The 26,917-nt window shown below is 31.1% G+C and overlaps 1 protein-coding gene across 1 annotated transcript; it reads left to right on the plus strand.

The window, feature by feature from the left end:
* The first annotated feature begins 7,787 nt into the window (after window positions 1-7,787).
* On the plus strand, window positions 7,788-26,669 carry LOC122580483 (truncated transcription factor CAULIFLOWER A-like). Its single transcript, XM_043752759.1, has 8 exons — window positions 7,788-8,001; window positions 11,342-11,426; window positions 12,057-12,121; window positions 25,300-25,399; window positions 25,506-25,547; window positions 25,809-25,850; window positions 26,085-26,215; window positions 26,385-26,669. Exons 1-8 carry the CDS (start codon window positions 7,817-7,819, stop codon window positions 26,488-26,490), a joined length of 756 nt encoding a protein of 251 aa, XP_043608694.1. The 5' UTR covers window positions 7,788-7,816; the 3' UTR covers window positions 26,491-26,669.
* The last annotated feature ends 248 nt before the right edge of the window (window positions 26,670-26,917 follow it).

Here is a 26,917-nt window from a genome sequence, read left to right on the forward strand (position 1 = left end):
AAGTTGAAACAAATAGATAAGGTTTCATTCTAATTAATGAAACTGAAACAAAACCTTGTATTAAATCAAGTGGCCACGTGGGCTTTCTTTGAGGGTTCTAGAAGAAGAAATATTAGCTGGGAGAACTGAGATCGAATCTCAATTTTTCATGCTCTCGGGCATTTACCTCTTCTGACGTGTGTGGGCCATATTATCGCACCTTTGGTTTCCAGGGGTGCCTTCGGGTTCACCGCTAACATACTGTCCGTTTGGATATCACTGTTAGGGTTCAAACTTCTAAAAAACTAACACGCCGTTCTAAAAAAAACATATACTTTCATAGGTTCTAAAATGTTGAAATATGAAGTCCGTCGTATTTTGGGGGCTTAAGCCCAGTGCATAACGTAATATTTTAGTTGAGCTTGCCTTGATCACTTCTCATAAAGTATCTTTTGTTTGATTTATTTATTAATATATAATCTTCTATGCATATTGTATAAATTTTATAGCCCAAAATTTTTTGTAATATAATTTTAACGACAATTAAGCTAAAAGAGTTAATTGCAAGATTGGTCCTTGTTGTTTGCACACTTTAACAATTGTAACATCCCAAACTTTTCGTGTTTGATTTGTTGACTTCCTTAGTTAACGTTAGGTTATTAAGTTTATGTGCCCTATATGGGATTATGGGATTAAATGCTTATGTGTTAAATATGATATGATTAATCCAAGTTAAATGAAAGTAATTAAAGTAAAATTATGAAAGTCAAGTGCTTAGTAAGTCATAAAGTATTCCCGATAGAAAGAAAAGCCTTAGATGAGAAGTTTTAAAGTTGAGGGACCTGATTGTCATGCTTTGGAAAGTGTGTACAGCAGCTTTAGGCCTATTACGTGACTTATCATTCCCCATAATCAGATTTTAATCTTCATAAGATTCCCTCTCAAAACCCTAATCACTCTTCTCTCAATTCTTGTGGTTTCGGGACGATTCGGTAGTGTTTTTCAATAGATTTCGATCCTATAATCTTTCCTACAGTTAATACATCATTCTTTGATCATATAGTAAGTATTTTTGATGATTTTCATCCATTCATTCTGGCCTTAAGGGTTGGGATTGAAGATTCATGATGTTTTAATCAATTAATAACGTTTTTCGATGATTAAGCGATCATAGATTTGATGTAGTTGAATTCCGGATCAATTGGTGGCATCAAGTCATCAATTGAACCTTAAACAAGGTCAATTTTAAGTGTATAAGTCGTAGGATTAACCTAGGGTGTGTTTGGATTCGTTTAGAAGTGAAAAACATGCAAAATTGAACAAACCCGCAGGTGGTCATGTCGTGACCAAGAAGGTCATGTCTCATCTGAATTACAGAAGTGACAAAAGTTGGGTTTTGGTTAGAGGTCATGTCGTGACCATGGTGGTCATGTCACATCGGGAGTCCAGAATACGAACCACTTAATTATTTTGAAAAGTCATAACTTTCAAACCGTAAATCCATTTTTGATGAGTAAGCTATCCACGAAATCGTGAGAGAGTCTATTTCCCATTGGTATTGTCCTTTAAAGATGAATTAAAATTATAAGTGATCGGATGAATGAAATAATGGGTGAAGGTCAAGTTTTAAGCATCTAAGCTTGGTTTTGATCATAAGTAAGTAGGTGCTTAGTTTGTTAATAATCGTTTAATGGTTATAGGTAGACGGGAATACTTGTCAAGCACGGTAAACCTATATGTGAAAGTTGTGCACTCCATTGAGGTAAGATAACATCTTTTGTCACCTGATGGTACAACAAAATACGATTTTCATAAGTAAACTTCTCAAATGGACATGTATATATGTTTATACGTTTATGGGTGATTATGGGAGGCTACCTTGGGATATGATACTTACCATTTAAGATGTATAACATGCTTATGCAGGTTGCAAAGGTATGAGGTAAGTATATACGCGTGAAATGATGAGATGATTATGTTATGTGACTATGAAATGATGAAACAATTATGTTATATGTTTGTATGCATGGCTTGAACACCTAGTCACTAGACTTATTATTAGGATTGCCATGTCACGTGCACGTTTAAGGGCCCTAAAGTAAAGAAAGAAGTATGTGATTAGTTTAAGTTAAAGTGTAGCCTAATCTAATATAAAGTTAAAAAGTCTTGAGAAAAAGTAAAGTATTAAGGTTAAGCTTAACCCGTGCTAGCTCCTCGGAGCTAGGGCGCATGTGGTCACGTGGTATGGGAATCATGATACCTCCCGTGGCATAGTTATGTTTGATTATTCCGGGTGGAGTAACTAACCACCATTGCGTAAAGGCATAAACGGTTTATTCAGTTGGAAATGACTTTGTCTTTCCTTAACGACGCCGATGGACTACCTTTTGGTTTACCCATTATGTCGGGTGTGAGGACTCCATGTATGGTCTACGACCGACTACACACAACCCCACATCCCCAAGTATGTGTAACTTATGTCACATAGCCTATGTCTAGGCAAAAGAAAAGAAAGTAAAGAAAGATATGAAAAGAAAGATGAAAAGTAAGCTTTATGATGATAGGCACAAGTAGGAGTATGATCAATCCTAATGTGCTATGTTTATGTTGTGTAGGTGATATCTCTATTGTGATATGACATATGTTATGATGATTATGTGATAAAAACAGATATGAAATGATTTTGTTAATATATTATGAAATGGCAAATGTTTTCAAATATGTGTCATCTTACTTAGCCAATCTTATTAGCTAACACTTGTTCTTTGAAAAGTTGTGCCTTCAGGATAAGTAAGCTTGAGCTAGGAAAGGATTAGCTCGGTGAGATGAGTAGAAGTAATAAAGAAGATTAGCATGAGACGTTGAATGCTTAGACTTCACCTTATAGCCTTATGTCTTGGCTACTTTTATTTATGATTTATGAACATGTAGTAATGATGGCATTTATGTTGGTGCCATAACTATGATTTCATTTATATTGTTTTGATGATGCATTAGTAACACCATTTATTGAAAGGTATCATCCGGTTACGGATGAGCAGTTTTAAATTGATCCTTTTTCGCTACATTTTAAACGTGGTTTGACAAAGTTTTTGAAAATTCAGGTTTTTAAATGACGGGTGTTACAGCAATGGAGATCTCTTTTTAAGTATCGTTGTAATAGGGCCCTCTATTTTAAGAATTATTTTGCAAGAGTGGTCCCTTTTTAACTGGACCGTTAGCGGCAATCATTAAGTCTGCACATGACAATAACGTGTAGGGGCTATATCGTCGTTTCACACAACATAGAAGGACCTTTATTGCTAATAAACTAAAAAATGGACCCACATTGCTAAAATAAACAAACCACAAGGACCAATTTTGCAATTAACTCATGATAATACATATCATCTTCTATATTTATCTATACTTTATACATACCAAAAGACTACTGATCTAACCATTCATTAGCCAACTAAAAAACTTAATTAACTGCTAAAATTCTAGAATATGAACCCCTAAAACTTTTTATTATTACTACTAGTTGTTGTAAAATAAGTTCATTTTTTTGTAATCCATCACTGAATTATACATTTTAGTTATTTTATTAAAGAAAAAATCTTATTAAATACTTAATTAGTTATTCATACTTTCATAATTATTAATAATTAAATTACTAAAAATATATTTCCAATAAATATAGTTATAAAAGTTATAAATGTTTCAGTTGATGATGTAAATACAATACATATAATAATTTATATCCACTACATATAAAATACAAAGTATATTAATCGATAGACAAAGAGTTATTTAAAAACCCATATATAAAGAAGAACTCAAGAACCATTTTAGACCACACATTCTTTCTCTCTTTCTTTTTCTTCAATTAAATAACAAAATTCACCCAAATCATTCAAAATGTTTTATCTTACAAACCGTAAATAGTTAGACGGAACAAAAAGCATGGATAGTCTTAAAATTTCGTCCTCTTTCATTATAGATCCAATTCGATATACCTTTGACGACTTTTTAATTTTTGTTTTTTTTTCTTCTTGTACTTGTGTACCAACACATGTGTAAAGTCATTGTTTTCACATGTAAATTAGTAAATTGACATATGTACACAATAATGAAGGTTAAGGGCGGAGCCCGTTAGGTATATCACCCATCACCGGTCACCCCCTATGACCTATCACCTTCTATGACTTATTACAGTATGACCTATCACCCTCAATGACCTATCACTCCCACCAGCTTTGGTTTATGCATATCCTTAAAGGAGAAGCCCGCTCCGAATCATAATTTTTGTCCAACAACACATGTGTAAGTTATGTGTAAGTACTAAAAAGAAAACAAAAATTTAAAAGTCGTGAAAAGTATATCGAATTGGATCTCTAATGAAAGAGGACGAAATTTTAATACTACCCATGTTTTTTGTTTCGTCTAACGATTTACGATTTTCGAGATAAAGCACTTTGAATGATTTGGATGAATTTATTATTTAATTGAAGAGAGAGAAAGAGAGAAAGAATGTGTGGTCCAGAATGGTTCTTGAGTTCTTTTTTTTATGACTTTTTAAAATAACTCACCCTTTAATCAATATATCTAAAATATATCAAATAAGTTTGTTAACATCTATATTAAAATAAACTTTTACATATATTTATTAATTATTATTTATTAATCAACTAACTGCATAAATGTTTAATAGTTACATAAAGAACTAAAATACCATAAATGACATTTATGTCATTCGAACAAGTTTGTTTTTCAGTAAATACGTAATTTTTGACGTAAAATATCTTAGTTCTTAACCTTAACTTATAATAAAAGTTTATACATCAATTAGTTTTCAAAAATAAATATAAAAATATTTATACAAGGTACATTTTATTATTAAAATTTTAAAGTATATATAAATTTAGTAATTAGAAACTTCACGCACAGACAATTGTATATTGCTATCTTATATTTAACTAAAAAAGTTCTTAATGTTTAAATTGCAAGATTGATCCCTATGGTTTCTCATTTTAGCAATTGAGGCCCCTGTTTGGAATTCACTGGCAATGGGGATCCCTTCTATGTTGAATAAAAAGATGATATTGCCCCTGCCCATGATGACCACGTGAAGACTTGACGGCCTCCGCTAATTTCTGTTAAAAAGGGACCAGTTTTGCAAAACATTCTTAAAATATAGTCCCAATTGCAACGATACTTAAAAAGGGGCATCTATTGCTAAAGTATGCAAACCACATGAACCAATTTTACAGTTAACTGAAACTAAAATAAATAAATTAAGTAAACTTTCAATAAAGTATCACATATCTTTTCTTCTAAAAAACTCTTATAAATCATGTCACTTGTATTTCACAATGAACATTTGTCATGAACAAAACTTTAATCTTAATTGCATTAATTATATGATGATAGTTAATTACCGTCAAATCTTCCCATAAACGGTCGTCTTTTTAAACTGTAAATACGAATCTAATTAATAAAGTTCTGTAACTCTTTTTTATTTTAATGTTGGTAACCCAGTTGAAAGATAATAAGAGTATAAGACGCTTTCATCCTTTCATCTACGAGGTACTTGGGTTTAGAGAATAGGTGTGTACCTGCGTTGTTTAGAAATTAGAAAATAAGTATTTTATGGATTAACTGAATTCAATTGCATTGGCTTGGATTCTATAGTCGTACGTGACTTGAAATAAAGTGAATAGGCAAAGTAATTTTTTCGTCCCTGTGGTTTTTCGAATAAACACTTTTCATTCTTGTCGTTAACTTTTCGCTAAAATCATCCATGTGGTTTTCATTTCGTCCTTGGATTCGTTAACCCCCTCACATGCCTTTCGTCCTTACATTTCGTCCTTGCACGTGAGGGGCATTTATGGCTATTCACCCATCTACATAGTTTGTCCCTATGGTTAAGTGCAAAATTCGTCCTAATAGTTTGTCGTTTTTGCATTTTTAATCCTTGTATTTAACAAACCTCTAAACAAAAGTTTAATCAAAAACCAAAACAAACTCAAATCCTTATATATGCATACATATGAGGATCTAATTTAATACATGCCGGTACGGTTAATTTAAATTTTTTTATTTTTCATAAAAATATGTTGTAAAACTTACGACAATTTCACGAAAAATAGTTAAAATATAATTACAATTCATTCAAAAATAATACAAATAGGTACTTCATAATAATAAATAAGAAATTTCACAAAGTACAAAAAAAATAACATTTAAGTATCATAAAAATAATTTTAAAAAAATTCAAAAAATAAAAATTCAGAATACCGAAATTATCGGAATGATAATACCGAAAAATACCAAAAAAACTGGAAATAGTTGTACCAGAGTATCCTCCGATATTGGTATTACGGTTAATTCTACCGGCATTTAAAACATTGTATGCATTTGAAATGATTGACCAGATCCTCAAATGTAGGTATATAGGTTATTGTTTTGTTTTAAGGGCGTGTCTACCTATTTTTGAGGACAACTATTGTTTGCAAAATATATGCTATTTTTAGCATGTAATATTGATTATGATAATTGATAAGATCTACCGTATCAACAAAATGAGTAATGCACGTTTAAATTGATTAAATCAATACTAGCTTTTGTAAGGTATTATAAGGTTCTATTTTATTTAAAGATTAAATACAGTATTATTTTTATAATTATAAGTAGTTTTTGTTAAGTGATTCAACCACTTAGCAAAAGCTACTTATAATTATAAGGTCCTCTTGTTTAAATTTTGGAGAGAACTTAAGAATTAAGTCCTTTTATGAGGACTTGACTTGGGTATACTCAGGTTCAAGTCTACTCTAATTAATCATTGTGCATTCGGTCAGATTAGTAGGAGGTTTTCTCCCAACGGGTATTTGAGATTGGATTTTCTACTTCGAAAGAGTTATCTAGTATGGACCTGGTTAAGACAACGTATAACGTATGTTAAACCTCTCGCTATCGAATCACGACACGAAGTTTCCAGCGAAATTCATCTTTCAATAAAAAAATAAATAAAAATGATTGATTGGTTTATTGATTGTTACTCGTATTATTTGTTTGAAATTATTCTCTTACGTATCGATTCAATGTCTTTAAACCCAACCTTAAACAATCAATGGACCCAATAGGAGGTTAATAGTGCAAACCTAAAAACATGCGCCCCAAAAGCAGACAACAATGGCGTACAAGGTAAAGAGCCAATCACAACTCGACAACACATCCTGCAAAACCACACTGGGTTTTTAAGATTATCAACCTTTTTATCAAGATAGTATACCAACCACACACTCTTTCTCTCTGATTTATTTCCTTTCTTCCCCACAAACATATGTAACAGATTTCTTCATCAAATGATAGACATACACCAAAATAGAAACTAAACATTCTTCTGCTTCTTCTTATTGAATTCTAGTAATACATACATTTTTACCAAAGTCTTTGTCTTTACTTTTTTAAGGATGGTTTTTTAAAGAAACCCAAAGTATACTTATTGATTACTTTATCAATATATATATCTACAGATCTCATTCTTCTTATAGTAAATTTCCCTAAAAGAAAAAAGGTAAGTAAGTTTAACAAAGTAAATCTTGATCATCTTTTTAGGGTTTTTTCACTTCCTAATAACAGTTAATTCTGAAAGCAGTCTCTCTATACTCAGATAACGCAATGTTATCTGTATATCCCCTCATTCGTATCCCGCCTATGTCAAGATCGGATATATATCGTTAATATTGTTTTTGTTGTCATACATGTTTAAGTTAAATTCAGATCTAATTATTCTTTTCTTTTTCTTGTTACTTTTTAGGGTTTTAATATAAAGTGAAAAGAATATTATAAAAAAATGGGAAGAGGGAGAGTGCAATTGAAAAGGATTGAAAACAAGATCAGTAGACAAGTTACATTTTCTAAAAGAAGAACAGGCTTGTTGAAGAAAGCTCATGAGATCTCTGTGTTGTGTGATGCTGATGTTGCGCTTATTGTTTTCTCTACTAAAGGCAAACTCTTTGAGTATGCTACTCACTCCAGGTTGATTTTCTTCTTTTAACTTAATTATTATGATTCTTGTTTATCTAATAGCTAGTTATAATTATAATTATAAAAATCTGAATACCCCATTTCAAAATCGCTACTATATATAAAGTATATATATATTTCTTGAAAGTGTACACAATACTAACAATTATACCCAATCTTGACATTTGTAATTGAAAGCAGTAAAGTTCTATCACAACTGCATTTATTTATTGTTATATTTTTTTTATAAAAAAGAGTTAATTTGCATGCATTTATGTATAACATCCTATGTATGATGGACTCTTGTATAGCTATCTATTTTTTGTCTAACTTTGTGGTTCATTAATCTTGTTGTTTTGGGGGTGATTTTCTTTCAATATGTACTTGATTTGTTATGATACATGCTAGTAGCCATATAGTACCATCAGTATTGACATAAAAAGCATCTCTTGTAAGATCAATAGTATAAATAATTAGTAGTATGTACTACCAAAGTCTTTATTTTTGTTTTCAGTTTTCATTTTTTATATCTTAACGATTATTTGAGTAATGGTTTTGAAAGAAAGTTAGTTAATTTGACAAAATAATAAAATGTTTCCGAAAATAACTAATTATTCATACCAAATGTAATTAAGTGTCTTTTATTTTGTTGTTTTATGCCAATATTTTTTTCTCATCAAATACCAAGATCTAGTCTTCATTAATATGTGATCTTAACTTGATTTAACTTCACAAAACCAAAAAATAAGCGATTCCATGAAAAGATTTCTATATTGTTCGTATAAAAAAGAAACTACTATAAGTAAAACAACATTTAGCGACGAGGTATATTGTCGCTAGTTAGTATACTCTTTGTTGTCATAGAACGTAGCAACGACATATCTAGGTGTCTATGTATGTATCATAAGGACGACAATGAATATGTAGGTTAGGTAAAATAAAACAACTATTAAAGTAAAACAAATAAAATAATATATTTTCTTCAGTGATAATCACCATGAATCATGAAAATCATCGTATATTAATTGCTTCGTGAATCTTTGTGCATCAATTTAACCATGATCTAAAGGTCAAGATCTTAGCTTATTTGTTTTACTTTAATACTTGTTTTACAATATCCAACTCTTATGTATATATGTATCATATACAAAGACTACAATATGAAAACAGAAAAAAGAAAAGAAAATTTATAATGATGACAATCTCGTTGTTAATTAGATCAATTTTAATTAAGTTTTCAATTAAAGTTAATCGAATTAAACAATAAATACTATTTTCTGGTTCCCACCCATTATTTCCACCAACGCAATTTATTTTAAACCATTTTTACTACAATTAAATAAAAAAAATAAAAAAAACTCAACCAATATGAATTACCAAAAAGAAAAAAACAAATCACCAAAATAACGAATGTTCAACAATTTATAACAAAATACAATACATAATAAGCATAAAACAGATCATAGATGCAAAATAGTTATCGAGTTTGACAATAAGAGGAAATATATATATAATTCTCATGAGCACCGTGACAATTCTGTATTACTTTTACAGCCTAGCTATCTTGATTAATTTTAAAGAATAAAGCTGATAGATGTCATGACTAATTTTTATGTTAATTAAAGAATAAAACTCATATATTTCCTTACTACGTACTCTTTAAAATCTGGGATTGTGTGTGATATAGATTGATGTCCGTACAAACCTGAGCGAGTTCGTACGCATGCATCAAAGAACCTAGGACTCACAAACCTTAATTAGTACAGGCTGGTCAAACATTACTTTAATTTTCACAAGAAACAAAGGAATTAAAAGTATATAATATACATTTATTTATTTCAAAAAACTTATGATTTAGCTTATATTAATTGATTAATTCAAAAAACCTTTTAGACTTTCACAGGTCCGATAGGTTAGATAATATTTGCGTATCAAGATGTGACAAGACGACGTTATCTCGTTGGTAAATGTTACTATATAAGACAATAAGATAAATTGTTGCTTTCTGACTTTCTAGTCAACAATCTTTCGGTGTAGAAAACTAAGTTATTTACAATTTGTTGTTTTTTTGACTTTACTTGTAGTGTTAAGAGCAGAAAACTTATGATCTACCTTGTTTTCTAATTTATCTATATATATATATATATATATGTTGGCGTTCAAAAGAATAATGTTTTCATAAGTCATATTTGTGCATTGATGCATAGTAATACATACTATTAAATATCATCGTGATCGATTTCAAAAGTCATCATTGTGCATTAAAGTAGTAGAGATTTATGGTTTTCCTAGCGCGCTACGTAAAAAAAAATTCGAAAGCAAGTTCTTCTTATCTAGCTGGACCAAGCAAGGTAGTTCCCAATTGGGGTAATTAGAATTTGATATTCAAAACTTTATTTAGTTATTGTTATTGAGAGCTCCTAATTAACTAAAACAATGATTATTGATGAATATCTAATTCTGAGCATGAAAATCTATCTATTTTTTTTTTTTTTTCCTTTTCATTATTATCTCACGCTTTTATCAATTTTTCATTATCTTGTTAACAATCCGCTTTTTAGTTCATTTTGCTACTTATAACAAAATAAGGTTTGTTTAAAATTTCTTTTCCCTTTAAAAAAAAAAAAAAAAAACACTTATACATCATTCAAATGCAAAACAATCCGTAAGACCCGTCAAGACGTTTCTCTTAACGGTCATGTAAACAAACTTGGGAATGTGATTCCTTGTATGTATTATACAACATAATTTAGGTAGAAAAATTTAGGTGAAAAAATATTGTTTGGAGAGAATTAAAACTTAAGACATTAAAAGACCTGATCGAATTGTAACATATATAGTATTATATCTTCCTAAGTTTGGATATATGTCGTGTATTTTATTTGACAAAATTTTGTCGTGAGATACATAGTGGTTAAAAATAGAAAATTTAAAACATATCAGTACTACTCCATATTAAAAATAAAAAAAAAAGGTATATGTAAAAATATTAGTTTTCACATATGAAACAAGTATTATTATTTTGGAAAAGAAAAAATTAATATTTTCTAGAACGTCCATCTCTCAAAACAAAACAAAAGCAATATATGTACTTTCGAGAGAATTAAATCATATTAGTATCTTTATATTTTTAAATAAACTTTGTGCTACAAAAGAAAATACATACGTATTATGAATGCAGGTTTTTAATTAATTGTTTTATATACAGTAACACAAAAGGAAATACGTACTGCAATGGAATCTAATAATTTATATGTATACAAAATAAGGTAGTACCTAGATATAATAGATATTAGTTATATCCATTGGGCAATAACTGATGAGAGACAGTACGTCGTCTGTATTGAAACAGTATGGAGGCCATTCTTGAAAGGTATGAACGTTACTCGTATGCAGAAAAGCTGCTTACTGCACCAGCTGAATCATCAAAAACACAGGTAAACCACTCGTCCTTATCGGAATTTTAAGTGGTTTTTTTCTTCATTTTTTGGATAACATTATATCTAAATAATGCATATATAAAAGCAAGTGGTATTATATATGGTTTTAATTGCAAACATCAGTATCACATCATTTTAACATCTAACCACACTCTAATTACCCCGTTATTATTTTTCTCTACCCAGTACACTCCTTATTTACGATGAGCTTATATTAATTTTTTTTGTGTGTTTCTTATAAAAAAAATAAATGCCCAGACGGCGAATGCCTCAGGGTACTCCCTAAAAAAACACCGAAGATGCTCATATTCATAATCTATATATAATCCTATATATTTCAACCTTTGTATTTGAAACCAACTAATTATTGCAAAATGCATGCATTTTTCCTTATTAATGCAATATTATATATGGTTAGGTTACCGCTAAAAAGTTAGATGGAAAAGAATTTCGTATTCGTATATATACGTTTGAGGTGTGGATTTTTAATACAAAAATATATGCAAATTAGATATAGCTTGTAGAGACTAGAAATTTTGTATTGTGAATTAGGTAAGAAATTTGCAACAAATATAATTGTCTTAACTACTCGTAAGTGCTGATATATGGGTTTTAATTTGTGTGCAGGGAAGCTGGACTCTTGAATCCTCCAAGCTCAAGGCAAAGATTGAGGTCCTAGAAAAAAACATAAGGTATGTATCCTGAACAAGTTATTATTAAATTAAATACAGATTAATTCTAAAATTGATTCTCAAATCAACAATGTTATTTCAATCTCAATTGAATCAATATCAACACAAAACCTTAGAGATTACCACTGTGATTCTGTTCTAATCCATTCAACTATATTGTTTGAATGTGCTATTACAACATTATGAAAAACATGAAAATATTTATTTATGTACTCGACATAAGAACCATGCATGGTCGTGCACATTTACCTTTTCAGACACGTGTAGACCGTGTTATCGCACCCTTGGTTTCCAGGGGTGCCTTCGAGTTCCAACTGCTAGCATACTACCCGCTTAGATGTCACTGCTAGGGTTCGAATCACTAACAAACTAACACGTCGTTCTAAAAAAAACATGCGTAGCGAATAGCCAAAAGAGATAAAGGGATGAATCGAATGAATAAATTGATATAGGTTGATATATACACCAATAAACTAAAACCAAATGGTACGTTTTTTTATCATCATGTGTCATAATCTTAAATGATACGTGCCCTTTTAGTCTCTTAATTTGTTTTTTTCTTTTGATCGACATGTTATATTAAAATTTGTTAGTTTAACTCCGTACAAAACTAAAAAGAGTTCTAATATGTAATTTGGAATACTGTTTAATTTTAATGATCATCAAATGTACGACATGCCCTAACTTGATAAATATCGAATATTTTAATTTAATATAAAAATGAATTGATACTTTAAAGTTTATGTGCCTAATCATTATTTAAATAATTATCAATATGAGAAAAAAGAGTATGTGTATGTTAGATATTTAGAATTAGGTGAAAATCATTCACATACTAATTAACTAGTGTTTAGGCCCGTTCATTGGACGGCTAGTCTCAAAATATATAAATCACAGATTTAAAATAAAATCAAAAGCATAATAATATCTAACCTGAACGAAATTAATGGACATCGTTATATGTAACATCAATCTAAATTCATAATGAGGTTTAGGATTTTATGGGTTTAAAAATCCATTGGTCTGGTCCAGGTTTTTGTCAATAAGCCTGTTTAAATCACTCTATTTGACTCTTTAGAGATATAACATAAGTCAAATAAAACAATCTTTTAAAGATATTACATAATAATTCTGCCATAAATAATGATGGCCCCATGGGATAAAAAAGCCTATTCTTTCCTGAAACCCGAATCAAACAGCTTCCCATACACAACAATAAAACATAAATTTTTGCAAAAGAAAAAAAAAACTAAAAACATAATTAAACCCTGATTAATTTACAAAATAAACAAATTCATGTCAAAGAAAAGTTACATAAAAATCTTTGGTGATGACGGGTGGATATAGTTTCTGCCGCGACACTCGATGGTTGTTTATAAGACCACATACACAATAATATTAACCGAATGAATAATAATGTATAAAAATACATGTTAAATATACATTGTTAGTGTTGATAATTAGAAACAAAATTTTATTGTTTTTAAAAAAAAATTGAATAACACAACAAACTAAATTAAAATAGATGAATAATAATAATAATAACATAAAATTTAATATAAAATATTAATAACTAAATATGAACAAATATATATAAAAAAAACCCATTTTTTTGAGAATAGGTGAAAATTTTTTCCAAGTATATATATTATTTCAATTTTTAATTAAAATCATTAGATCAAATGTTGATGTCATATATTTTTTTAATAATCAACTTAGATTTAATTTAAACTTGCTAAACTCATATATGGTCTTTAATTATGGTAAATAACTGTTTACATTTTATAATTATAAAAAATAATTAATTTAATAATAAAATTGAAAAAATAATTCCTAAATTTTATATTATCACTTCTAAAATTACTATTTTGATTTTTTTGTTGTTACTTGAAGTTAGAATTGTATATATCTTTTTATTATATAATGTAATATATAAATATTGGTGATGATTATAACTCTTATATGTATTTAGTTTTATATCGTTAATATCTTATGATATTTAAATAAATAAATATTTCTGATATGTATATGGTGTCTTGAATAATCGAGTAGATAAAACATTATAAAAATGAAAGCATCATCATGTTTTAATATCTTTTATTTATATTGGTTAAATTGATAAAATGATACAAATATAATTTAAAGTAAACAATATATATATATATATATATGTTTTGGTTTGGTTAGTTCTTTTTTTTATATGTATACATAACTGAATCTTAACTTTCAGTACAAAAAATCAAAACAAAAGTTCATTGGTTTTTTCGTTTTGAATTATTCAGTTTTTATGGTTTTTGGTTTGGTTTTTTCTCACCCCTAATAGTTAGTTTCCATATATGAATTTAAATATATTAATATTTAATCTTATTTTTTTGTTTTATGGAAACTCTTAGGGGTAGTTTGGTTCGCATAATGTTTTTAATGGAATTATAATCTGTCGAAGGAATTGGAATTTGAAAGTTTTAATAATTGTCTTGTGTTTAGTTGACAGAATTCGATGGAATTGAACTAAAGGAATTCGAATATATATTATGTCAAATGACAAAATTAACCTTTATTATAATTTTATTTTATTAAAATAACATATTATTTATATATAATAATAATAATAATAATAATAATAATAATAATAATACCATACGCGCATAGATTTAAATCATTTAATTTAACACAAACAACACACAAAACTCAAAATCATATTCAATCGGCCATCACAATCGTCTTCTCTGACACCTCAATTCACCATATTTAAAACTCCGATATTCATGTCTTTGAACTCTGATAGCTTTATTAATAGGGATCTAACACACTCACACACACACATAAAACACACAGCATCCGGCCAACGGCAGTGGCTGTTATTCCAGTAATCAACGACGGTGGTGATTGTTACTCCGGTAAGCAGCGACTGTGGTGTCTACTGTTACTTCGGTAAGCATAGTGTTTGGCTACTGTTACTTCGATTTGATGATTATTAATCCGCTAAGCAACAAGCGTACGTGGTGGTTGTTATTCTGGTAAGCTACTTTTATTCCATTTCTTCAGTATGGAGAATAAAAGATGGGAGATTAGGCTAAATAAGTAATTTCTTGTTTAATTATAGAGGGTGTTTTTTTGTCAAAATAGTTGAATTCCATTGAAATTCAATACATTCCATCACTATATGGAAGGAATTTCAAATTCAATGATTTAAGGAATTGGATGGAAAGTTGTAGATTCCAATTCCATCATTTTTATGAACCAAACATGGTTAGGAATGGAATTCAAATTCCAATTCATAAGAATTCCAATGAATTTCACGAACCAAACGCCCCCTTAGATGCAAATAAAGCTATTAATAGACAAGTTAATATAATTACAAGTTTCAAAAACTTACGATCGTTTATCTTTGATCATCTTCATAATGATGCATCAAACTTGAAACTCCTATGTTTGTCACATATGAAGATCAAGTATATGTAGTATTGATCACTAATATCTATTCTTTTTATAATCTATGTCGTGTTATTCTTTTTCTATATATACTTAAATCATCTCATAATATGTAAGCACATATAACATTATTATTTTTCAACACCTTTTAATTACGATTTGTCAATATACGATATCATAAAACATAAACTATCTACATATTACGCAGGATATAATCTAGTTTATTAATAAGATAAGTAGTCGTTAATACACATTCAGTCCACAAATTAAGAAGGTTTCTCTCCTAAAACATAACAAGTCTGGCTATATTAAGATGTCAATGTTTTCTCTCTATAATACCATTCTGTTGAGGAGTATAAACAATATAGGTTTGATCAACAACACCATTTATCTCTACAAATTTAGTGAAATACCATATGAGAAATTATGTATCATTATCATTTCTCAAAGTCTTAATAGTTTTTCCAAACTCATTCTCTAACAACTTATGGAAAAACAATCTTCATAACTTCTCATTTTGATTATAAAAGATAAACCCATATAACCAGGTTATAATCATCAACAACTTTAAGAAAAAAAAAAAGTTTAAGAAAAAAAAACTCTAATACCACCCCTGCTAGTAACCTGTAAGTCCCTAAACATCCATTAGAATCAACTACCTAAATGGCTAAATTTAACAAACTTATTTATACTCCTTTATACAAACTGTGAGTTCTTATATCAACATTTTTTCCTATCCAAAATACCCCTGTACACAAACAAACCTTACACGTTCCTCATTTTCCCGTTTATTCTCCTCTACCCACACTAAACACACAGACAAACACACATATCTCACTATAACCACCCACTGTCGTCAATCACCACAGCCATAAATCTTCAAAATATCACCGTTTAGCCGTTGCAACACGCGGACATTCATCTAATGAGTACTTAATGGTAAGGGATCCTTTGTCACTTTGGCTTGCTAACAAATATCATAAACATCTAAAATTTGATTTTTTTTCAAGACAGGACGAAGTTTGTTTAGACTAATATCAATATGGTTTCCTAGTTTATAATGCCAAACTTTTTTAATAATGCTACAAGCATGCATAAGGACATTCAATGCCTTCATATTAATCACAAGTATAAGCCACTAGTTTGACTATCAATCCCTAGAGCTCTGATTGCACTCAAATCTTGATGCATAACATAACACTTCATATCATCAAATACAACATATAACCTACTATCTTTACTGGGATTCTAGTGGGATCTCTGTTTTTAGTCAATGATTGGGATCCTAACTTAAAATCCTTTCCTTAATTTTGTTTTTGGGATTTTCGGTTATATATTGTTCCAAATTCTAAAATCCTACTACTTTTGGTCCAAAAATTCGGTGGGTTTTTCAATACTCCCATTTTTAATCTTTTTTTGTCCAAACTTAAACACAACTTTATAAATAGTAACTTTAACAAGTGTTGTTATTAATTTATGAATATTGACATTTTTGAGCTTGATTTTTGATATTTCTACCAATCAAAATTTCTATTTTTGATTATTGAATTTACAGAAATCCCATTCAGAAACCGATATTTCATATCCCAATCCTTGATCAAACACTCTTCGGTCCTTAAATACATAGCTATGCAATTTATTATTAGAGCAAAAAAAAACCTTTCAAAGTTCTCATTGAAAACTTTTACTTTTTTTATAAAAAAATTGTTAGACATACAAATAGTGTTTGATTTATATTATATACTTATGTATCCCTATGTAATAGATTAAAAACATAAAGGGTTAAATGGAACATGTGGTACCATATAAAAACCCCTCCCCCAAGTGTAACCTAACCTTTTGCATAATCTTAATACCAAACACCCTCTTTATTCCTTTTTCTCTCATACACACTATAACACACACATCATATGGTTATTAAAACTAACATGAAATCCAAGTTATATCAATTGGTATTAGGCAGTGGTAGGTGGTGATAGATGGATTGTGCAAACAAATGAAGAAATGTGGTCTTTTTTTGATGCATTCTATGATATTTGCTAGGGGCGACACCTATAATAGACTTATTATTCGCTGATGTACCATTTGACATGCTAACAGAAGGAATTTGTTGATAGTTGGGTTCTCTTGACAAAAATCCCTGGTGAGGGAATGGCCTTGTATGCTGAGATATAGGTTGAGCTCCCTGAGGAGTTTCTACAAGGAATCACAACTAGCTGGATTGATGGCTAGCTGCTGATAAGTGTTATAGTCATAAGGAATTCTCCCACTGCCCCTTTTATAGGGTTTTATTATCGTTTAAACGAACTAACAATGATGAGAATGCATTCTTTTGTGCCTTGGCTTCAAGTGTTTCCTTAGTGGATTATTGCTCATACTAGCCGTGTTGTTGTGACTTGGCCAGATGAATTAGCACTTTTTTTCCGTAACAAAGTAGTCTTTTCTCCTCTCTTGATGTGAAGTGATGTTGCTAGGAGAAATAGTGAATTTAGGTACTGGGTAGTCGGTAACTATTTAAAGAGGGTGACAGTAACTTTAAAGTAACCACTTATTACACCTTGTACTTGAGCTGGAATCTGCTGGTTGAGACATCTTTGACTTAACATAGAGGCTTAAGACCATGAGGTAACAATGGTTTTAAGGTTATCCATAATAACTTCCACAATTGAAATTACAAGATGGAAACTCAGGGATTTTAGGTTTATTTTCATCGGAAGCAAGGCGGTAGATACATACTTTTTTGATAGTTTGGTTGACCCACTAGCTAGATGCAACTTGCTCCTTAGTAACCACATTCTCATAAGTGAGGGCCACTAGGCATAGTACATTCACATATTCCTCATCAGATTCCTTTAATTCAGCCAGTCATGTTCTTTAGCGATGAGACCCTTTGTTGGAGCATAACATTTTCTCTTTTTTATTTCAGCCATCTTAGCCATGAGCACATAGTATTTCTTTATGGTGTTGATCAGCGGGCTTAACAACAACCAAAATTTGAATAATAACTATGTACTCCTTTTGATGGTATCCTTTACGACCATTCCTCTAGTATACTTCTTGTGATTTGTGTCACTGACTTGATGCTGGGTCGTGAACTACGGGATCTTCATCAGATGGCACATCAGTGAATAGGAAGTCTACTCTTGGTGCTTCGGTGCTGCCCCTAAGAAATTTAATAGAAAACAAAAACAAACTCCTTACTTTCGCACAACCATTCCATCAACACCCACCACCGCCTCAACTGATTCTTGGAAATGAAGATCGTGCATATTTCGGCTACATTATTTTTACACATTTTCGTATTTTGAAGTTACATTGCTAAATCAAAGAATGTTGTAGAACTTTTGCTGTTGTGATGATTTTCGAAGAGCAACATTTATCCTTTATTTGTTTATTCTGATTCAGTTAGTTATAATGGCTAGGATTTTGTACATGTGGGCAGCTCATGTGATGTATTTCAACCAGCTTGGGGAGATATTTGAACTTGCATGTATTATTGCAACAATTTTAGCATACTTTGTCATGTACCTTCTTTCCATCTTTGTCAATAGACAGGCTCCATCTGTTTAAGTATTTAGAGATACAGGAATGGATCTCCAAGGGGCCTCCCTTTTTTTACTTCAATATTCGACACCTTAAATCCTTTTATTTCATATGTGTTGTGAACGTAAGGCCAGCTAATTGCAAGACGCGTCACTACATCTTATGTTAGAATCTAATGTGGATCTGGCTTAGGTTCATTTTTTTGTCCCATGCGCTCATATAGTATCTTCCCACGATAGTTATATGCTTTGCTATTTTATTGAGGTTTGATATTATTTTTGGCGACACTAACTCCCAGTTTACTAGGCTAGATGGTTTAGATCTGCAATCAAAGGTCAAATTGTTTTCCTCTATGTAAGTGTTGGTTACTAAATTATGGCTTGTATATTAGCGTTTACCACATATGAGCAGACATTCTTCAAGGTAGGTGGATGGGTACTAAGAAAACTTTGATATAGAAATTCAATGTGGAATTGTTAATAATGTTCTTTGTGAGTTCATCTGTATAAACCTAGAGACCATCATTGTCATCTTGCGTCGGCTCACCTTTTTGATCCACATCCTGCTCCTATCACCAACCATGTTACTGCTCCTGATGCCTTCCTCCTCCTCTTTCTGACCATGTTACTTGTATGAACAACCTTATTAATGAACCTATAAAAAAACATGTCCACATAAAATTTATTTAAATTTACAACTCATACACATATAAAGATCATGTTGATAATTAATGAGGCTAAAAATAGAGATTACAACCCATAAAATAGACGAAAATAAATGTATGATAATGATGACTATCTTCAATCGTCAAACCAAATAAAAAAAAACCTAATTTATTGAAGTCAGTATTCAATTTTAAAATTCAAAAAATTTGTTGAGTTTCAGATTTAAGATATTGAAGGTGGTGGAAATAGTGTGAGTTTCAAATTTAAGATATTTTTAACATATTAAAGATAAGTTAAATACATGTAATCCATGAAAGTTGTGAAAGAACAAATCAATGAATTCAAATATAAAAAATGTAGTTAAAATTATGAAAGAAAAAACTGGTAATTCATATATATATATATACATACACACAATGTAATGAAAATCAAAGTAACACTGACGAAAGTGTTTGTTGGTGCATTTCCGGGTGACAACATCATTATAGAAGTTTGTCTTCAGTCTATTTAATATGTACTTGTAATAAACGTTAAGTTTTCGCGTATAATAAAGTCAACCTCGAATTGGTCAACAAGTTGACTTGGTCGAGCTCGACCTGGTCAAGCTCGTGTGGTGTCCGAGTTGGGCTTTGGTCCATGAAATTCGAGGTCCGACTAGTCCATTAGTTTTAGTATAAATAGAGATTAAACCTTATGTTTAAGGTGAATCTTCCAGTCGTTTTGTTTTTCATATTTTTGTATTCCGAACCTGGTATTTTACTTGTAATTGCATTTACTGAAGTAATATACAGTTCAAGTTTATTTTCACATTCGTGTTCTTGTTGTTGATTGCTAGTGTATAAGATTTTTACGCACTTATACATTAGATACTTAATCTCGTTTGATCTGGTGGCAAAGGGACTTTCAATTAGTATTAGAGCCAACGGAGGTATTCTATTGGTTCGGGATTAAGGTTTCAACCACGATAAAGGAGGTTTCATTTGGTTTTTGGTGCAAACAAGCTACATCCGCTTAAGAGAAGATCGAACAAGACAATCCAAGCTCGACCAGGTCGAGCTCGACCTCCTCCTAGCTCGACCTCGACCTTGACCAGGCTCCTAGCTCGAGCTCGACCCCTCCTAGCTCGACCTCGACCTTACTCCAAGCTCCAAGCTCGACCAAGACCAGTCAAGCTCGACCAAGACTAGTCAAGCTCGACCAAGACTAGTCAAACTCGACCTGATTTTGTTTTGGCCATAACTTTCAAACCGTAACTCCATTTTTGACGATTCAAGCGGCCACGAATTCGTAAATGAGTCTACTTTCCAATGGTTATGGGAATATCACTTGACCTCGACCAGGTCGAGCTCAACCTCAAGCTCGACCTCGACCTCCTACTAGCTCGACTAGGTCGAGCTCGACCTCAACCTCCTACTAGCTCGACCAACCTTTTGATATTTTGTGTTCGAAGGTTCGTGCACTATATATATACGTATCTTTTGTTCGAGTAAAATACGTTTTAGAATTTGCAATCTTAATTATGTTTAGGTTCTGAACTTGTCTAAATATTGAACTTGTAAACTCTTTTGAGTTTAGGTTTGATATCTATTAATCGAGTTTTGGACTTGTAAACTTGATCAACTTTGGATTCTAATTTATCACTTTTCGAATTGTCAAGAACTTGTAAATTTGATTTAGTTTTGGTCTAAGCTTGTTGGAATATTGAACTTGTAAACTCTTTGAGTTTTGGTTCGATTTCTGTAATAAAGCATTAGACTTAAAAACTTGATCAACTTTAGGTTCTAAATTTAGACAACTCGAATCAATGACGGCTAGAGTTCTATCCTTTATAGAAGATTCTGAGAAATCTTAGAGGGAATTCAAGACCAGGCCAAAAAGGTTATTCTAGCAAGGAGCTACTGGGTTATCTCTTGATTGCATATATGAACAATTGTGTCATGATGTTGTTTTGGCAAGGAGCTACTGGGTTATCTCTTGATTGTATACATGAACAACTGTGTCATGATGTTGTTTTGGCAAGGAGCTACTGGGTTATCGCTTGATTGTATATGTGAACAATTGTGTCATGATGTTGTTATGACATGAGCTACTGTGTTATCTCTGGATTGCATATGTGAACAACCGTTGGATGAAGATGAGAATGGGAGATGTGTTGTAACCAAAAACAAACATATAAGTTGTTTTAAGAATTTTGTAAGGAAAATGGGGGATAAAAATTTAAAGCTTCCATGTTTTCTAAGCAAAATTCTTGGATGTTCGTAGCAATGAAGATCATGGTGTTTCGACAGGGTTTAGTCATGGTATCTTTTTGGTTTTGAATCTGTGTGACATGTGTCCGACCTAGTTTTTGGATCAAAGGCGTCTGATTTAAGATTAGGTGATTCAAATGAATTAGATGAAGATTGAAGACCGTGATTGAAAATCCGAGTAAACTGTTCATGATCTTTGCTTAACATGTGTTTGGAATTTTGCCGAAAAGCTTTTGTGATAAAGTTAATCATTTGTAGCCGAGTAATTGAAAATCAAACCTTTATTTAATGCCAATGATGTAGAGATGATTAATCCGGTGACTAGTGAAGAAGTTGCAGATTAAGTGGTTCTCTATGTATTTTGGAGATGCTTACCTTGAGGGGGAGATTTGATATGAAAGACTTCAGGTGATTGGTGGGTTCATGAAGATACAAGAAAAAGTCAGACACTATTGGTTGAAGACATGGATCTTGTGAGTGCTGCATATCTGAAATTCAAGTTACAGAATTTCTTATCGTTGTGAGAGCTGATTAAATTCGATGCTGATTGTTGGATATTCAACTTCTTTATCGTATGACGGTTAAGCTTGAAGATCTAAATAGATTATTTGGAGTGATGATATCCGAATTGCATGAGGAGGCAATGATGTATGTATTACTTTGAAGTGATGATGGTTGGCGTGATAATATTGCTTGGAGCTTAATTTAGATGTTACTGTTCAGGGGGAGAATTACTATCTGAGTATTGAATTTGTAAATTGTCATAAGGATACAGAGGTTTTGTGGTTTGAAGATCAGTGTGCAGCGCATAAAGATCAGGTCTTATCAAAAGAAGACATAATATTATTAGTTAACGAAAATTTGTTGATTGCAGATTTTTTAGCTAATGATTGTCATAAGTGATAGCAATAGTCAAGGAGTGCTTGATTGGACATTTCTGTTACTATTTCCATGCATTACAAGTGAAGACTTTGAAGATCGATGAAAACTTCTAAATGCTGATGTCAGGGGGGAGTCTGTTGGTGCATTTCCGGGTGATAACATCATTATAGAAGTTTGTCTTGATTCTATTTAATATGTACTTGTAATAAACGTTAAGTTTTCGCGTATAATAAAGTCAACCTCGAATTGGTCAACAAGTTGACTTGGTCAAGCTCGTGTGGTGTCCGAGTTGGGCTTTGGTCCATGAAATTCGAGGTCCGACTAGTCCATTAGTTTTAGTATAAATAGAGATTAAACCTTATGTTTAAGGTGAATCTTCCAGTCGTTTTGTTTTTCAGATTTTTGTATTCTGAACCTGGTATTTTACTTGTAATTGCATTTACTGAAGTAATATACGGTTCAAGTTTATTTTCACATTCGTGTTCTTGTTGTTGATTGCTAGTGTATAAGATTTTCCGCACTTATACATTAGATACTTAATCTCGTTTGATCCGGTGGCAAAGGGGCTTTCAGCGTTTAACTTGTTTATCTATCAATATCGTGTCAAAGTTTATTGTTGTAACAGTTTTCTTAGCAATATAATTAAAGAACTTCTTGTATATTTTGTTGTGCTATTTGTTTTTCATGAAAGTTTAGATTATATAGTTTTCATATGATATACATATTATTTTCTTAAAATATAATTATTGATAATTGATAAATTATAATTATATTTAGATGAAGACTAATTGTAAACAAAGTTGTTTTTTTTTTATTTCTTAAAATGCTATGTTTTTATTATTTAATTAGTTGGATATTTAGAATAAACATAAGATTTGTATTTTATGTATTTTATTTTAATAAAATTATTATTTTAAGAAAAAAAGGTTAAAAGTGTAAATTAATGATGAACAACAAATAAATGTAAGTTATATTATGACATTTGTTAATTTAATTAAATTAAATAAATCGAGAGTTATGATTAGTTAATTGATGTTTAATCAGTTGTCTTTTAGTATAGATAAGATAAGATTAAAATTAAGATGGTGGATGAAAATTGCTGTTAAAAAAAAAAAGAAATAAAGAAAAAGAAAGAAAAAAATATGGTGGATGAAAATGGTTTTTTAATGATTGTTTGATGTTAGAGGTTGTGATAATTTTTTGGGTCACGTCTCTTCACCAGGAAGTATATATAAGATGGGCTACTATGCTCCGCTCACCACCAAAGACCCCAAAATACTATTAGTTCAAAAATAGTAAGGATGTCGGGCCTTTTATCCTTCGCATAAACAGAAAAGAAGTTTTTTTATTTTATTTTTAAAAAAAACATGAAAAGAAAATGACCTCCCTCCCCCCCTCTCCCCCCCCCCCCCCCCCCCCCCCCCCTCTTTTTTTTGTGTGTGAGCCTTTTTTTCGAACATTCATTAGGTATACAATATCAGCAAAAACTCTCCGTATAATGGTGAAGTTTTGCACGTATCCTAGACAACGAGATATTAACTATGGGCCGTTACAGTTTCAGAAGGTAAAATCCTGAGGTTTGTCACCCTTAAAGATCAAACTCAAGATATTAGGTAAAACGGGGAATGCCTCTGACCAGCTAAGTTAGACGTGATGGGCGATTCCCCAACCGCCAAACCAAGACAAAACAATAATAATAATGTATATGGGTTGTGAGTCTCCACTATGTTCAAAAACAATCATATAAATGGGCTCAGCAAACTCAAAGTGGCTTGTGCTGTACACAAATGTGGAACGGTAGTTTTGGTTCCAGCCGAGGAGAACAAACGACCCTTTAACACCATTTCTTAATCAAACTTGATCTCCGACTAACCTTGAGCAACCAAACTTCACTTAGAACACCGTTTTAAGCCATTTCTTTTACATTTTAGCTCCATATACATACAAAAAATGTGATATAAGTCATTTCTTTTACATTTTAATTAGCTTCAAATGCATACAACTATACAAGTAATGTGATACAAGTCATTTCTTTTACATTTTATCCCCAAATGCATACAAGTAATGTGATATAATCCTACAAAAACTCTTGTGCAGGTAATAAAGAAGTACTAATACACTTGAAATGAACATAAAATGCATCCATGTAACGGATATTATCTTCAAAACTTATATCAAGTGTTGCTTCGAATTACTTGAACCTTATTTGTTTGGTGAAATAGACGATCAAAAATTAGCATGGCCATGTAAAAAAAGGTTATCGATCAATACTTCAAAGATAAATTTTTGATTATTAACTGTAATAATGAGAGATCGATGATAGTGTTGGAAAATTAAAAAGGTTAATCAATTGGTTTGGCCTTTGGGTAATTTGTCTTAGATACTGTATTAATTTTGAGCATTTTAGGCACTATGTTGGGGAAGATCTTGAACCATTAAATCTAAGAGAGCTTCAAAGCGTCGAACAACAACTTGAGACTGCTCTCAAACGAATACGAACAAGAAAGGTATATGTACTCATGATCACTCTAAACATCTACATATATGTTTGTTGCTTGGTTCATAGTTCCATCAATGTTTTACTAATTAAACCTAGCTAAATTCTGTATGCAGAACCAAGTCATGCATGAGTCTATTTCAGAACTCCATAAGAAGGTAATCCACAAAGCTGGCTAATACTTCAATTCTGTGTTGTCTTCCAAGAAATGAACCAACAAAACGACCAGTACTACGAGTTATTCTTGTATAGTTGAATACATGGGTTTGAACCAGAAAGCGATTTCTGTTTTTTTTCTTTAGTTCTTGAAAAAAAAAAAAAAAACTTTAGTTCTGCCAAATATTTATATCTAGAAAGCAAGTCTCTCAAGCAAAACTATAATACTTTGTGTATATATTCTCCTATGTTATATGTGGCAGGAGAGAGCACTCCAAGAGCAAAACAATGCACTCTCTAAAAAGGTATACCTCTATATATATTGCAATATACTATTTCTAGTTTTTCTTAATTCTCATCTTAAATTAGTTAATTCGTCTCTTAACATTGAAATATAAGATTCCTGTGGATCAAAAACAAATGAAGCCGGTCGATATATATATGATTATGTTATAGACATATTAAATTTATGTTGCCAATATCGTGAGATAAACGGATAGACATTAATGGTTCACATTTATATATATGTAAATTAACAGTTGAAGCAGAATGATAAGATCGGTGAGCCGCCACAGCAGCAAGATATGGGGTTTCTGTTACCTCAACCTCAGCCACCATTAGCACTGCCACCACCACAACCGCCACACTCAACTTCTCTTATAATCGGGAGGTGCATATATATATATATATACACTCTTGTCAATACTTGTTCTATAAATTAAGCTACATACATACATTGTGTAGAAATACCAAAATTGGCAAAACAAAACAAGAAAGTATTTTTTTTTTTTATAGGTAAGTAGGACTCAAGTCTCAATATTGTTGTTGCATTGTCGCAGTGGATCATACCAAGGAGCAGTAGTCACAAGGGAAGATGAGGCGACTCAAGCTCATACCGTCTCTGTTGCTATGATGCCTGCGTGGATGCTTCGTCACATGAATTAGTAACCAAGACGATAGATATGATATTCAAGTGTGCTTATAAAGTGGCATAAATTAAGGAGTAAACATCAATGTCCTTTTTTTAAAGTCTTGGTTCCTAGCTACCATATATAATGCATGTTCAATCACTTGCTATATATATGATGATGATGATGATATGATCAATATGAGTGAATGTCTAATACTACATTAAATAAGATGTTTCTGTATAATATTCTTGAAGATACAAATGATCTTCAATGATACAAATGCTTTCTGTTTTTTCTTCATTAATTTTTAGTGGGAAAGTTAAGCTTAATTTTGATAGAACAACATACATGTGGGTTTTAATCTAAAACCTTCCACAACCTTAGATAGGACGTCCAACAAGGAACATGGGTTCAAAGTCACTTTAGGTGACACTGAAAGGTTGGTTCCTATTAATTTGTGT

This window comes from Erigeron canadensis, chromosome 8 (genome assembly GCF_010389155.1).
Source record: "Erigeron canadensis isolate Cc75 chromosome 8, C_canadensis_v1, whole genome shotgun sequence".
Lineage (NCBI taxonomy): Eukaryota > Viridiplantae > Streptophyta > Magnoliopsida > Asterales > Asteraceae > Erigeron > Erigeron canadensis.

What these genes read in the sequence shown, in the direction of transcription:
- LOC122580483 (XM_043752759.1), top strand. Translation starts at nt 7,817, where the DNA reads ATGGGAAGAGGGAGAGTGCAATTGAAAAGGATTGAAAACAAGATCAGT. An exon ending in CTGAATCATCAAAAACACAG is followed by an intron (nt 11,427 to 12,056) that starts GTAAACCACTCG and finishes ATTTGTGTGCAG; the next exon opens with GGAAGCTGGACTCTTGAATC. An exon ending in ACTTCTCTTATAATCGGGAG is followed by an intron (nt 26,216 to 26,384) that starts GTGCATATATAT and finishes GCATTGTCGCAG; the next exon opens with TGGATCATACCAAGGAGCAG.